We start from the raw sequence: 13,026 nt of genomic DNA, 5'->3' as shown, positions 1-13,026 counted from the left end.
AGACACGTATCATTATAGATGTATATTTTACTACAATCACGGTGTGTCTCAGTAGACACGTGTCATTACATATGTATATTAATACAATCACGATGTGTCTCAGTCGACACGTGTCAGTACATATGTATATAATTACTAAATCACGGTGTGTCTCAGTAGACACGTATCATTATAGATGTATATCACTACAATCACGTTGTGTCTCAGTCGAAACGCGTCAGTACATATGTATATTAATACAATCAAGGTTTGTATCTGTAGACACGAGTCAGAACATTGCATATTACTATAATCAAGGTGTGTCCCTGTAGACACGTGTCAGTACATATGTATATTTTACTACAATCACGGTGTGTCTCAGTAGACACGTGTCAGTACATATGTATATTACTACAATCACGATGTGTCTCTGTAGACACGTGTCAGCACATATGTATATAACTACAATCACGATGTGTCCCTGTAGACACGTGTCAGTACATATGTATTTTACTATAATCAAGGTGTGTCCCTGTAGACACATGTCAGTACATATGTATATAACTACAATCACAATGTGTCTCTGTAGGCACGTGTCAGTACATATGTACATTACTATAATCACGCTGTGGTCCTGTAGACACGTGTCAGTCGCATTGTCAGTTTTAGAGATATCTTTTTCTTGACCGTTCAGAAAAACTCCACTTTTTGTAGTGCGTCATCATCTGACCGAACGTGGATACAGGAAATGGCCTTTTTTAATTGTGAAAAAAGATGAAAGTCTGATGGAGCGAGATCAGGCGAATAAGGCTGATACTCAATCAATTCAAAGCCGCAATCGTTAATGGCAGCCATGGCAATGACAGACCTGTGAACAGGGGCATTGTCCTGGTGGAACAACTCACCTTTGCTAAGTGTTCCGCGGCGCTTGAGTTTAATATTTTCCTCTTAACTGCCTAAGAACTGATGTATAATATGTGCCTTTGATTGTCCCTTTTGCAGATAATTTACCACTAGAATACCGATAGCATCCCATAAAATCGAGGCCATAATCTTTCCAGCTGATGGAACAGTGTTTGCCTTTTCTGGCGGGGGTGAACCAGGGTGCTTTTATTGTTTAAACTGTTGTTTGGCCTCTGGGGTGAAATGATTTACCCTCGTTTTATCCATAGTCACAAACCACAGCAGGATCTGCCTCTTAAAGTTCAGATTAGCACGCGACAAGTCCGCTTGGTGTGCATCTGATCATCTGTCAAAAGTCATAGTACCCGACGGGTTGAGAGATTTCTTCTTGCAAGATTTGCCGTAAAAATCCTGTTAAATCCCAACTGTTCTGGCTATATATCTCTATGTAATTCGTCAGTCTGCCATAACAATATCATGAACTTAATTGACCATTTTTGGGGTTACACAGTGACAGGCGTCCCAGGACGGGCGTTATCCCCAAGGCTCTCCCTGCCACTCTTAAATTCCGCTTTTCTCGTTTACTTTAGAGTGCTACCTCTTCTAAATAAACTGAGCAGCCTTAAATAGTCAAGGAATAGTAGAGCTGAAAAAGGATATCCCTGTTTAACTTCTTCAATACAAGGCTTGTCAATCAGCCCTCGTATTTCAATATTTTTTTTTTCACAAATGCTGTCTCCTCAGAAGAGGAGTGCTAATGTGTGTGCGTAATTTTAATAATTTTTCTATTCATTGTTTGATTTTAACAAGAAATATTTTTTTGTGAGAGTGCATTGCTGATTTAGGTTACAAAATGACACAAGAAAACCACATCCTCCTTTTATTCCTATTGAATGACAAAATGATTACAAACGATATTTTTTTCAACAGCATTACTTAACTTCATTTCATTTCTGAAAACACTAAATATAAATATTTTATGTAAGATTCCATTATCATAAAATAATCTATGTAAATAGTTTAATGTTATAAACATGTAAATAGAAGATCCCGAAATGTTGGATACATTTACATGTTATCGTCAAACACATGATATACAAATTTACTTGCACGTGCAATAATATGGCGGCTGATGTTTCGTCTCATAAAATATGTGACAAAAAGCGTCACCAATCAGTTCGTGCGGATGTCAGACGATGTAAGTACTTAAACCAGATTTGTAAACAAGGTATACACCACCATCAGAAACAAAACAACGGAAATTCCAATAACAAAACAAACTTTGTCATAAATATTTGCCACTGTTTTCCACGTAAATACTTCCTCGTCTTCATCCTCAGGGTTAACATCCGGTTCAGGTTCAATTTGAATCGGAAGAACTTTTCGGTCTCGAGAAACATGTAAATGGCTGTTTTTGGATTTTGATCGTGATGTCAACTCCGAGGTGTCATTTTTTCTGTCCGTTTTTGGCGTGTGAACACTCACATTGACGTCACTTATTGATTTCGATGAACTGATTTCTGGAGTCACTTCGATGCCGTTTCCTTTGGCCTCCTTCACTTTGATCTGCCGGTGGAAACTCTTTGGTGTACATACCTTACAGGTGAAGAAATCTGTGACGCGTTTCACCCATTTAGGTACGGGCTTCGTGACGTCTTTGTGGTGAAGAATGAGCCCCAGTATTGTACAAATACAGATCGATGTTGACATCACAAAATCGCACATCAGAAAAAAGGTGAGAACAGACACTGGATTAGAGGCTTTAGGTAACGTATCAGAAACTATTGTGAGAAACACAGATACAGCTAGTAGACATGTTACACTGTATCCAACACGCTCGCCAGAATCAGCAGGTAACAGAAAAACCATGTTACTCAAAAGCGTCAACATGATAACTGGAATGAACACGTTAACGATGAAAAATGTGTATCTTCTCTCCATCTCCACTTCGTAAACAATGGAGGCTTGGTCACGTGATGTCAACTCATAACCCTTTGTTTTTGTGATGACCCATTCTACATTCTCAGAAAATCGTGAGAAATCGATGTTTTCCTGAATCGTCTGAAATGTCAGCTGGTTGGACGTATATCCCCAGGCTGCAAATTCTAGTTTACAAATCTGTTTGTCAAACGGGAAGAACGTCACGTCTACGTCACATGTTGTATCCATCACCTCGCCAACCATCCATCTTGCTGTTGCGTTGTAAAAATACAATATCGGTAAATCATCAAATCCGACAGCCTTGATGTATTGGTAAGCATTCACTAAGGTTAGTTCCGGTTTCCACACCAATCTTTGTGGAATATAAAGTTTCTCCACGTTTTCATAATCTGCCGGTGTCCAAACCATTCTTGGGTCGTTCCAGATCAGATAGAAATATCCAACTACAGAGAATTTCCCAGTTACTTCGTCAAAGTCTTTTAAACTCAGCATAAAAAACGAGACGTAAACAATAGTACTGTGTGACTGATTCTCATTTGGCCTGATATATCTGTTGTAGTTCGTTAAAACAGTGTCGTACAGGGTTTCAGTATAACTCCTGTTTTGACTTAAGCAAAATCCAAAGGATAGAAGAATTAAAATGGTACAATATAACCGACACAACATGTTTGTGTCGTCCGTGTTGTATAAATCCCCTCTTTTTTCCTGGTGAAAAATGTAACCGTGGATTAAAAGTTGGATTCACAAGAAAACAAGCAAAGCTTGATTACTTCATCAAGTAGAAACAAGTTCTTAAGAGTGAAATACTTCTAAGTGATTTATGTGAATCTGTTCAACTTCTACTACAATCCTTCCTGTTTGTACCCTTCAGCCATACTACGTCATTGTTATTTCAAGTTTTAAAGGACAGTGTTCTCTCTGTTGACTTGTCTGTCACCAATAAATGTTCAGTTAGGTGTGATTTAAATTCGTTTCAAACCTGAAAATTATGTAAATACTTTTCAAAATACTCTATGGCACCTGAAGATTATTCAGGCATTGATTGACACTTTGGGACAACGTATCGAAGGAGAGGCAATGCCCATAAGGTCAATAGCGCAAGTACCATTTAGATTTTAGTGTAAGCGTATCAAATCAACGTCACTATGAAAGGATCTCATTCTGCAGAACAACAGGCCTGTTGAATTCCAAATGATCAACATAACTTTCATAGATTTAATAAAATGAAAGTAAAAGACAGTTGCATATAGATGCTAGACAAACGATTATAAAAGGGAAAAAATGTGTTCGGTCAAGACAATGCGAGTATTATATCAATACATAGACAAAAACGTGTAGAGTTCTTTGAAGCAAAAATCTTTATCATCTTGAGATCACCGGAATGATATTTCTTTCTTTTATAATCTTCATACATACTGTATATTCTGATTGTGAACTTTTTGTAACAAGAAATTCGAATAATTGCAGGTGTTTGTCAATCTATGTATTATACTATTCACGTCAAACAGAAAACACATAGAGTGTCAGTACAGTGAACGGAGGGTAGGGGAGGAATGATATAGAGAAAGCTTACACCGAAGTATATTTATAATATAAAGTACTTATATGGCTTCTTTAGTAAATCATGAACTACCAGGTGCCCTGCTTGACCTGGTTTTGTTGACAGATCATTCAAATGTATTTGAATAACAATAATACCTAGATATGGGAAAAAATACTACAAAAACGAGTGTCGTCTTACCTAGTTTTACTTGTTACTGTCGTCAACTTTTAGATGAAATGATTCTTTATTAACAAATGATTACAAGGTAGTTCAGTAAGTTGCGTTATTGTGGTACTGTATGACTTCCAGTCATGAAGAGCAAAGATTTCTGGAGACAAGTATTTTTTAAATTGGACACTTATTTTTGTTGCGTATCAGGTATAAGGTATAAGGTATGTTCTTTAATTATACCTTAAGCGTTTGAAGTACCAATTAAAGCTTGATTGGTTTGCCGTTTAACCTAGACCACCATTAAATCTATGCTACAATGTAAACAATTGAGATAATTGCGTTTAAAGGTCAACGACATTTGACAGGACATAATTATTGTAATGTTCGTCTTCATTCTGTCAATTTAATGGATTTTTTTCTGCTATATGTTACATGTATGTATGTATGTATGTATGTATGTATGTATGTATGTATGTAGATGACGATAGATGACGATGTTTGTAATAATATGTAAAATGTATATATTATTGTTATTGTCCTTCGAAAAAAAGGAAGACTTATTTTTAAAATGTTTCATCACCGTATCAATATTTACAACTTTCTCTTATTTGTATACTGGTACAGTTACATGTAACACTAAACATTTTCTCATTAACGGAATCAATTTCGTCTTTACTTGTTTATAAAACCTCTGGTTTGTGATATTTGTTTTCAGTCCACAGTAGGAAATGCTTTGCCACAGATGAACGGATTGTCGAATAGGATTTATTGGAGTAGTTTAATGTGACAATTATGTCCACAAAAGTCTGGACTGGTCATTCTTCTGTGAACAATAACAAGCGTGATTAATATATTCACGTTAACGGACATGTGGTATATTTGCTTTGAAATATATTCACACTTCAAAAGGGTGTAATTATTTCTAAATACACAATATATTATGTTTATGTTACAGATTACTGCAAAAATAAATTCACTATTTGTAAATAGACCATTTCGTCTCGGCTGCAATGATCAATGATTTTCAATCTTGGTGAATTCAACTTTTCGCCTTCGTCAAATAGTTTGTCACGAATTTCATAGAAACTTATGTAAACACGGCCAGCTGTGTGATTTCTAAGTGCACGTGTTCTCATGTGATATCTAACCTTTTTGTTATCAAATAAAATCGCCATGGAGAGGGATAGTATTAATTTTCTCTCCAAAATATAATGTTTACGTTCTTACTTAGCCATATAAGTGATGTTTGTCAGAATGATATATGTACGTATTCTGTAGATATTGTTCGTCATTGTCTGTATCAAATTATATGAAAAAGAGTAATAATTCTTGTTATATTTTACTGTTATCATTATCAGATTTGTCGGTAAAATTTCGATTGTATTTAAAGTTTTCGTGTACTTTTAAGGCTTCCCTGTCCCCTTAACATGCGAGGTCATATGAAGAAGTGTATAATTACGAGACGAAAGGAAAATTCGACATTACTTCGACATTCATATATTCGTGACAATGAGGCTTTCCGTTCTATATCGCCTTTCTAATCGAAGTGGGTGGATGGGGTTACATAATTAAGATTGTGTATAACTCTTATCTCAGTGTTTTTTAAACAAAGTTTTCTTCTCGTAGTGGACAGGTCACCAAAGTCAAAAAGTTTCGGGAAATAAAAAGGACGTGGCATCAATACATAGCTATCATAATGCTGAACTTTATATCGTATTTATATATCCTGAAAAGTGCTTTATTAAACTTTGGTCAAATCTTAAGCAAGTTCCTTTAGAATGACACTTTCATCGCAACTTTTGTAATTCCCCGAGTCTTAAAATAAACGCCAAATGTTATCATTCACTTCGGTACAATGCTGTTATTTCAGTATGTCGGATGTGGATATCTTTGGGACTTAAAAAGGATTCATTTCTGATTTCGGCTCGACTGCATCTAATTCTAAATTCAAATGTACTATTTTCATGTGTGATTTTTATAAATCTTTAGAATACAGATGGTAGACTCTGCTGGTGGAGTCGCGTTTTGCCGTAATTTTCATGTCATGTTGATTGTTTAGAACAATAACACTGTTTGAAAAGACACTTTTGTTTGACTTTCTTTTGAAATCATCCGTTATCTAAGAAAATATTTGTATTACATTCGAACCTCGTTATCTCGAACACGACTATGGGGGAAATTCGTGATAACCGATGTTCTCAATTTAAGTGAGATTGAATACTTAATGTAAAGTTAGGCAAGGGCCTACGAAATACTTCAAAATGAGCGGGAACTTCGAGTTCTACGAGTTCGAGATAACGATGCTTGATTGTACATGGATAATGCACCTTGATGTCCTTGGCATCACTGGAGGACCTAACAGCTGCGTGATGCACTTTATTTCATGTATTGGCTGTTTCGAATTCTAAATTAGTATTGAAAAGTGTAATTCGTGTCTTAATATAATTTCTTCAAATATACTATGGAAAGAAATGCATGGAAGATTGATATACGATCTATATTGGATGATAATTCCTCACATAAGTCAATGTTTTTGGTTTATATGTATATATATATATATAACATGCCTTATATCAATCTACTTAAACTAAAGAATTATTAATCTCTGAAATATTGAACTTTGTAATATTGTCTCTTTAATTTCATCGAGAAAAGATAAAGTAAGATTATTGTTGAGTTCAAATGACATTCATCTGATACCTAAACAATGTTGTCCTGTGTAATATTTCGTTAAGTATAGCCCTGATGAAGAAAGTAGGAAGAGTTCTTCATTTAGATAAAATTTCTTCGGTATTCCAAAACTTCAAACAAAAAAAAAAAAAAAAAAGATATATCAATAGAATTTACATTATTTTATTTCAAGCTCAAATTCCTTGAAACTATGGCAAAGCAGATACAAAAGAAAAGATTTACATGGAGACTTATACAAAGAGATTAAGACTGGGTATTCCTGAAGAAAAATCGTCCTCTGCTTCATCGAAGACTCCCACCAAAGTAAATCTTATTTAATGAAAGTACAATGTGTAATATCACGTTCCAAATAAAAAACAACTTGAACAACAACAGCAGCATCACCAGTCATTCTAACGAACATCAAACACGTCAGATCGCACGAGGAACAGATAAGTTCAGATTTGTAATGCGTTGCCAAAGGCTACAAATACAATGCTCTACATTCCGAGTTTACTGGTCACTACTGGTCACTACAAAAAAAAAAAAAAAAAAATTAAAATGCTAAACGATATTCGTATACATTAAGTAAATAACCAACAGTACAACGCATGCCACGAGACTTAAAACGAAGCAAACAAGGTCAAACATACGGGCAACAGTTTTCCACGTGATCTCCTCGTATTCCACCGTGTTATCCCCTTGTACATTTTTTACCGATGCATTGCTTGTATCTCTTTGTGTTAGAATTTTACTTCGAAACATTTTTGAGGACGCAATTTTCTTTACAATTCTTGGTATTTCCTGTTCTTTGTCGACCTTGTGGTACATTTGGAGTCCGAGTATAGTCAATACGCACAGACATGTCGCAAGAACTAAGTCACACATGAGGAAAAAACTCAAGACTGAAATAGGATTGGAGGACCGCGGAAGGCTTTCAGATACCATCGTCAGAAACACGGCTATTGCCAACAGACACGTAATACTGTAACCAACACGCTCGCCACTGTCAGCCGGAAGTAGAAACACAAGCGGGCAAAGACTCGTTAGGAGAACTACAGGAACATATATACTGATGATGAAAAAAGTAGACTTTCTCTGCAGATGGAATTTATAAACGATATAAGCAGATCCATTCAATGCTATTTCCTTCTCAGTTTTCGTTATATCCCATTCAGAATTTTCTACATAAAAAGCAAAATTAACGTCATTGACTGAGGGTGATAAAAAAATGTCAGTACCTTCATAACCCCAAACAAGGAAATACAGTGGACACACTTGTTTATCAAACGGATAATGCGTCACATCTACGTCACATGTTGCCTGCATGACGTCACCAACATACCACGTTGCGTTGCCGTTGTGTTGGTACCTTATGAGATTGTTGTCGGATCCCAGGGGTTTCAAACGTGAGAAAGGGTTTGCCAGCGTTAATGCAGGTTTCCAAACTTCACTTTGGGGAAATTCTATTTCACTTATGTCTCCATATGAACTTGACGACCAGGAAAGTCTTTCATCAATCCAATTTATATACAAGAAGGCCACGACAGTAAAGCGACCTGTCGTCTCCTCTAACTCACGGACACTCGTGACATACATGTCTGTTGTAACGTACGTCGCCCGACTTTGATCCACGTCCGGGCGAATGTATTTGTAGTAAGAAGCATCAGACGGTAGAAGCTTTGTGTACAAATTTTCAGCATCGGACCGATTCGCATCACTATGACAGACTTTGATAATCCCAGTCAAAAACAGTACCATTAGTGGAATGTTATAGACGATGTACATTGTTGTTGGTCCGGATCAAAGAATCGGTTCTAAATTTATGATGACTTAGTATGCCCTTTTACAAGTCTCTGTACTTACACTCCCGCTCTCAGAATCCAATACTTGTTGGCTCTTGTACTCGGTTCTAATATTTGAACACAGATATATACTTCTGTATTTAAATACTTCTCGGGTTAACATCCAGGTAATTGACACAGTATGTCACGGTTCAAAGACGCAACGTGTTTATCCTTTATTTGAACAGTTTAATAATATTTTTACACCGGAAAAAGTATGTATCGTGATATATCTATAGATCTCGGCTAACCGAAACTCATACTTCCCTAACCGAAACAAATATTTCCCAAACTGAAACAAATATTTCCCTTAACCGAAACACATAATTCTCCAACCGAAACAAATATTTTTTAGCCGAAACAAATAATTCTCTAACCGAAACACTTACTTCTCTAACCGAAACAAATACTTCACTAACCTAAACAAATAATTTTCTAACTGAAACAAATACTTCTCTAACTAAAACAAACACTTCTCATGCTGAAATAAATGATTATCTGACCGAAACAAATATTTCTCTAACCGAAACAAATATTTCTCTAGCCGAATCAAATTCGTCTCTAACCGAAACAAATTCTTCTCTAACCGAAACAAATACGTCTCTAACCGAAACAAATACTTCTCTAACCGAAAAAATACTTCTCTATCTGAAACATTTATTTCTCTAACCGAAACACTTACTTCTCTAACTGAAACAAATACTTCTTATACTGGAATAAATACTTATCTGACCAAAACAAATGCTTCTCAAACTGAAACAAATACTTCTCTAACCGAAACTCATACTTCTATCTCAGACATCTTTATCCACATGATGTGTGCTAAAATAATTGCAGTCATTTTATCTCATTTCGCAAGATATTAATACTCAATAACATCAAAATAACATGTTGCACGTACCATGGTACGTTCCTTGACACACGTTAATTACCAATTAAACGAGAATGCATACCAAACACACCAACACGGTCCTGCCGCTGTCACGAATAAATCTTACTTCTAACACTTCTAAGTTTTTAAAACTTATGTTAGAATAACCTGCAATCGGTGAATGGTATTCCAGCAATAGAGAAAATTGATAATACCAGGCTGACCTTGTTCATCAAATAACACACCATTACTGAAGATTTGGTAAGGTTTTAATAACAGTAAGTCTACAAAATCAAAACCTGTAAACCATCGTCTTATTTAACGTACAGATATTATTAACACTCAACAAACAACCGAGATCTTTACCAACCCTCACCCCCACCCCTTCCAAGCCAGTCTTTCCAGCCAACTGCTGTTACATTGATATTCAGCTGCAACGTAGCGATAGTGTCCAAAAGCCAGCGAGGTGTAACTGAGATGATTAACCAAGTAACTTAATACCAAATGTTACTTCCAGGAAAAAACTGAGAATAAACAACAAAAAAAGAAAGATTTACACGGAGACTCCTAAAACGTACAAATATGATAAGACCAGATGTATCGAAAAGGCAAGTGTCTTCTCCTTCATCGCCGACACACACCACGTAAATCTTGGCCACTCCACGTTCTCGAATAAAGTAATGAACCGTAATTCTTTCACGTTTTCTCATTTTGCTATATATTCTTTGTATATCTTATTTCAATGAATTACCACGATTTTATCCATTGATCATTTTCATGAAATCTGTGCACAAACAAATTTATGAAAGGTTTTTTCCCCGCTTCATTTTATATCATTTCCGTGGTTTTCCGTTGTGCATAACCGATGTCCGGGATGCCATTATGACGTCATTTTGGTAAGTGTATATAGATAAATGACGTCACATGGAAATTAGCAGTGAAGATAATCTGTATTACTCCTGATATAAACAACGGAAATTTAAGATCGATACTAGGAGGAGAAAATATGGATATTATTTTACAAATTGCCAAAACCCATCCCTAAATGTAGTCAAGAAAATTTTAAAAAGTTACAAATACAAAAACTATCTAAAAAAAAAGTTGAAAGACACGTCATTGTATACTACAAGGGAACCGATTGGCAAACGATTGAGCATTAAACACGTCCAGCTTCACATCGCACTAGGAGACAACATATTTCTCAATGAATGAGATTACTGTGACGACTGCAAAACTTTCGAATAATTTTCATCAACCTGAATCAAACCCAATTTCAGTAAATCAATGACATCTGTGAACAGAAAGATTTACCGAGAAAACAAAGGGGTGGTAACATAAAGGTTCTACAACTCGTGGCAGTGGATTATCATCGTTATCTAAATCGAGTAAGGTAATTTCAAATTTAGAAAAGACACGAGGCTAACGAGAGTTAACTGCCACGAGTTGTAGAACTTCTTTCTACCATAACCTTTTAACGTAAATATATATATATATTGGGTGCAACATTGTTTCGCCCCCATTGACACTTTCGCGTAAGAATACATCGTAGGTTGTCTGATTGGCTCATTAATATGCAAAAAGAGACAAAATCACTATTTTTGAAGCAAAATACTTATTTATTCAGTAATCTTGTTTGGAAACATCCCGTAACATTAGTTTATTGGAACACATTCCAAAATTGCACAAATTTTTAATCTTTAAAAAAAATAATTTGGAACTAGATTTTATTGCGGATAAGAGTAGTGCTTCTTCGCGGGAAAATGTAAATGCAGACAAACCTGTATCTTGATTCCAAAACGACCTTGCCCGTATCCAACCTAATATCAAAGGTTGGCAAACCAAAATTACTGCATTTAGCAATTACTATCCCCTTTCCCCCTCCACACAGTTTTACCGCATCACCGATCTTAACCGTCGGCAAGAGTGACAGATCGTCACTGTCAGCCATGTTGATGATGGACAGCAGACGATGAAAACAATCGCACGTGGCGAAAGTAGTTCGGGGTTACAGATCATGGTTGGATCAAATGTCAATGCCTCGTCCAATAGATTTCGCTGTCACCAATACTACACGTGTGTATTATGCGTATGAATAAACACTGGATATGGTGTTTAATGAATAGTCTGGGCGTGAGATAATATGCGCAGGTTATGATAGAAATTTTACTTTACAGACGACACAAATCATGTAATGTCAATTTAATGGTGGAAACAGAGAGTCTTTTATGGACCTTACCGAGTCTTTTAACCTCCATCAAATGGTTAAGGAACCCACGCGTGTAGCTGACACATCTTCACTCATTGACCATGTATATATGCCAGCTCCTGAATACTTAAGGAATTAATGATCACTATCCAGTTTGCTTTGTGCGCAAAAGATCTTTTGGGTCAAAATATACTCATACCAATATGGCGTACAGGTCTTTTAAAAACTTTGATGACCAAGAATTTGCCAAAGTAATTGCTAGTGTTCCTTGGTTCATAATAGAGACATTTGACGATGTGGACGATGCACTAGATACCTGGATGTATCTATTTTTCAGTACTGTGAATGACTATGCTCCAAAAATGGAGGGAAGGGTGAAAAAAACGAAACATGGATGACGATATTATTGAAAATATAAAAGTTAGAGACGAGCTGAAACGTCAGGGTGAACATGGAAGATACAAAATACAACGTAACAAAGTTTCTTCCATGGTTCGTCCGGCTAAAACAAATTACTACAAAACAGTTACTGAAAAAAAATCTTAATAATCCCAAAATTCTTAGGAAGCTGACACAGGAACTTAGTCCTCCCAAAAACTTACCATCTCCAAACATGTTATAGATAAATGAGAAACATGTATTTGAAAAAAGTGAAATAGTTAATCACTTTAATAGTTATTTTACAGAGGTTGCTGGTAAATTAATTTCTAAGCTTAAAAATGTTACAACCTCTTTTGAGAAGTTGAAAGAATATGTAAATAGTTAACTACATAATAGTACCCAGTTTGTCATACCAAAAGTGTCCGTTGATTTCGTCGTCAAGTTTTTGTGTAATTTGGACGACCACAAAGCTACTGGTACTGATGATGTTTGTGCTAAACTTTTCAAGATTGTTCAT

The 13,026-nt window shown here is 35.8% G+C and overlaps 2 protein-coding genes across 2 annotated transcripts; both read right to left on the bottom strand.

Moving 5' to 3' along the window:
- Nucleotides 1-2,088: 2,088 nt before the first annotated feature.
- On the bottom strand, nucleotides 2,089-3,489 carry LOC132545102 (neuronal acetylcholine receptor subunit alpha-6-like). The gene has a single exon (XM_060208769.1). It carries the CDS (start codon nucleotides 3,487-3,489, stop codon nucleotides 2,089-2,091), a length of 1,401 nt encoding a protein of 466 aa, XP_060064752.1.
- A 4,231-nt stretch (nucleotides 3,490-7,720) lies between these two features.
- LOC132545101 (neuronal acetylcholine receptor subunit beta-4-like) lies at nucleotides 7,721-8,968 on the bottom strand. The gene is made up of 2 exons (XM_060208768.1): nucleotides 7,861-8,968; nucleotides 7,721-7,740 (listed from the first exon to the last, which is right to left on the bottom strand). The coding sequence occupies exons 1-2, from the start codon at nucleotides 8,966-8,968 to the stop codon at nucleotides 7,721-7,723; spliced, it is 1,128 nt and encodes a 375-aa protein (XP_060064751.1).
- Nucleotides 8,969-13,026: the final 4,058 nt, after the last annotated feature.

This window comes from Ylistrum balloti, unplaced genomic scaffold (assembly GCF_031769215.1).
Source record: "Ylistrum balloti isolate Yb309-2 unplaced genomic scaffold, AGI_CSIRO_Ybal_v1 Utg369826, whole genome shotgun sequence".
Taxonomy (NCBI): domain Eukaryota; kingdom Metazoa; phylum Mollusca; class Bivalvia; order Pectinida; family Pectinidae; genus Ylistrum; species Ylistrum balloti.
Note: the sequence above shows the minus strand (reverse complement) of the source record. Positions and strands in the feature narration are given on the sequence as shown.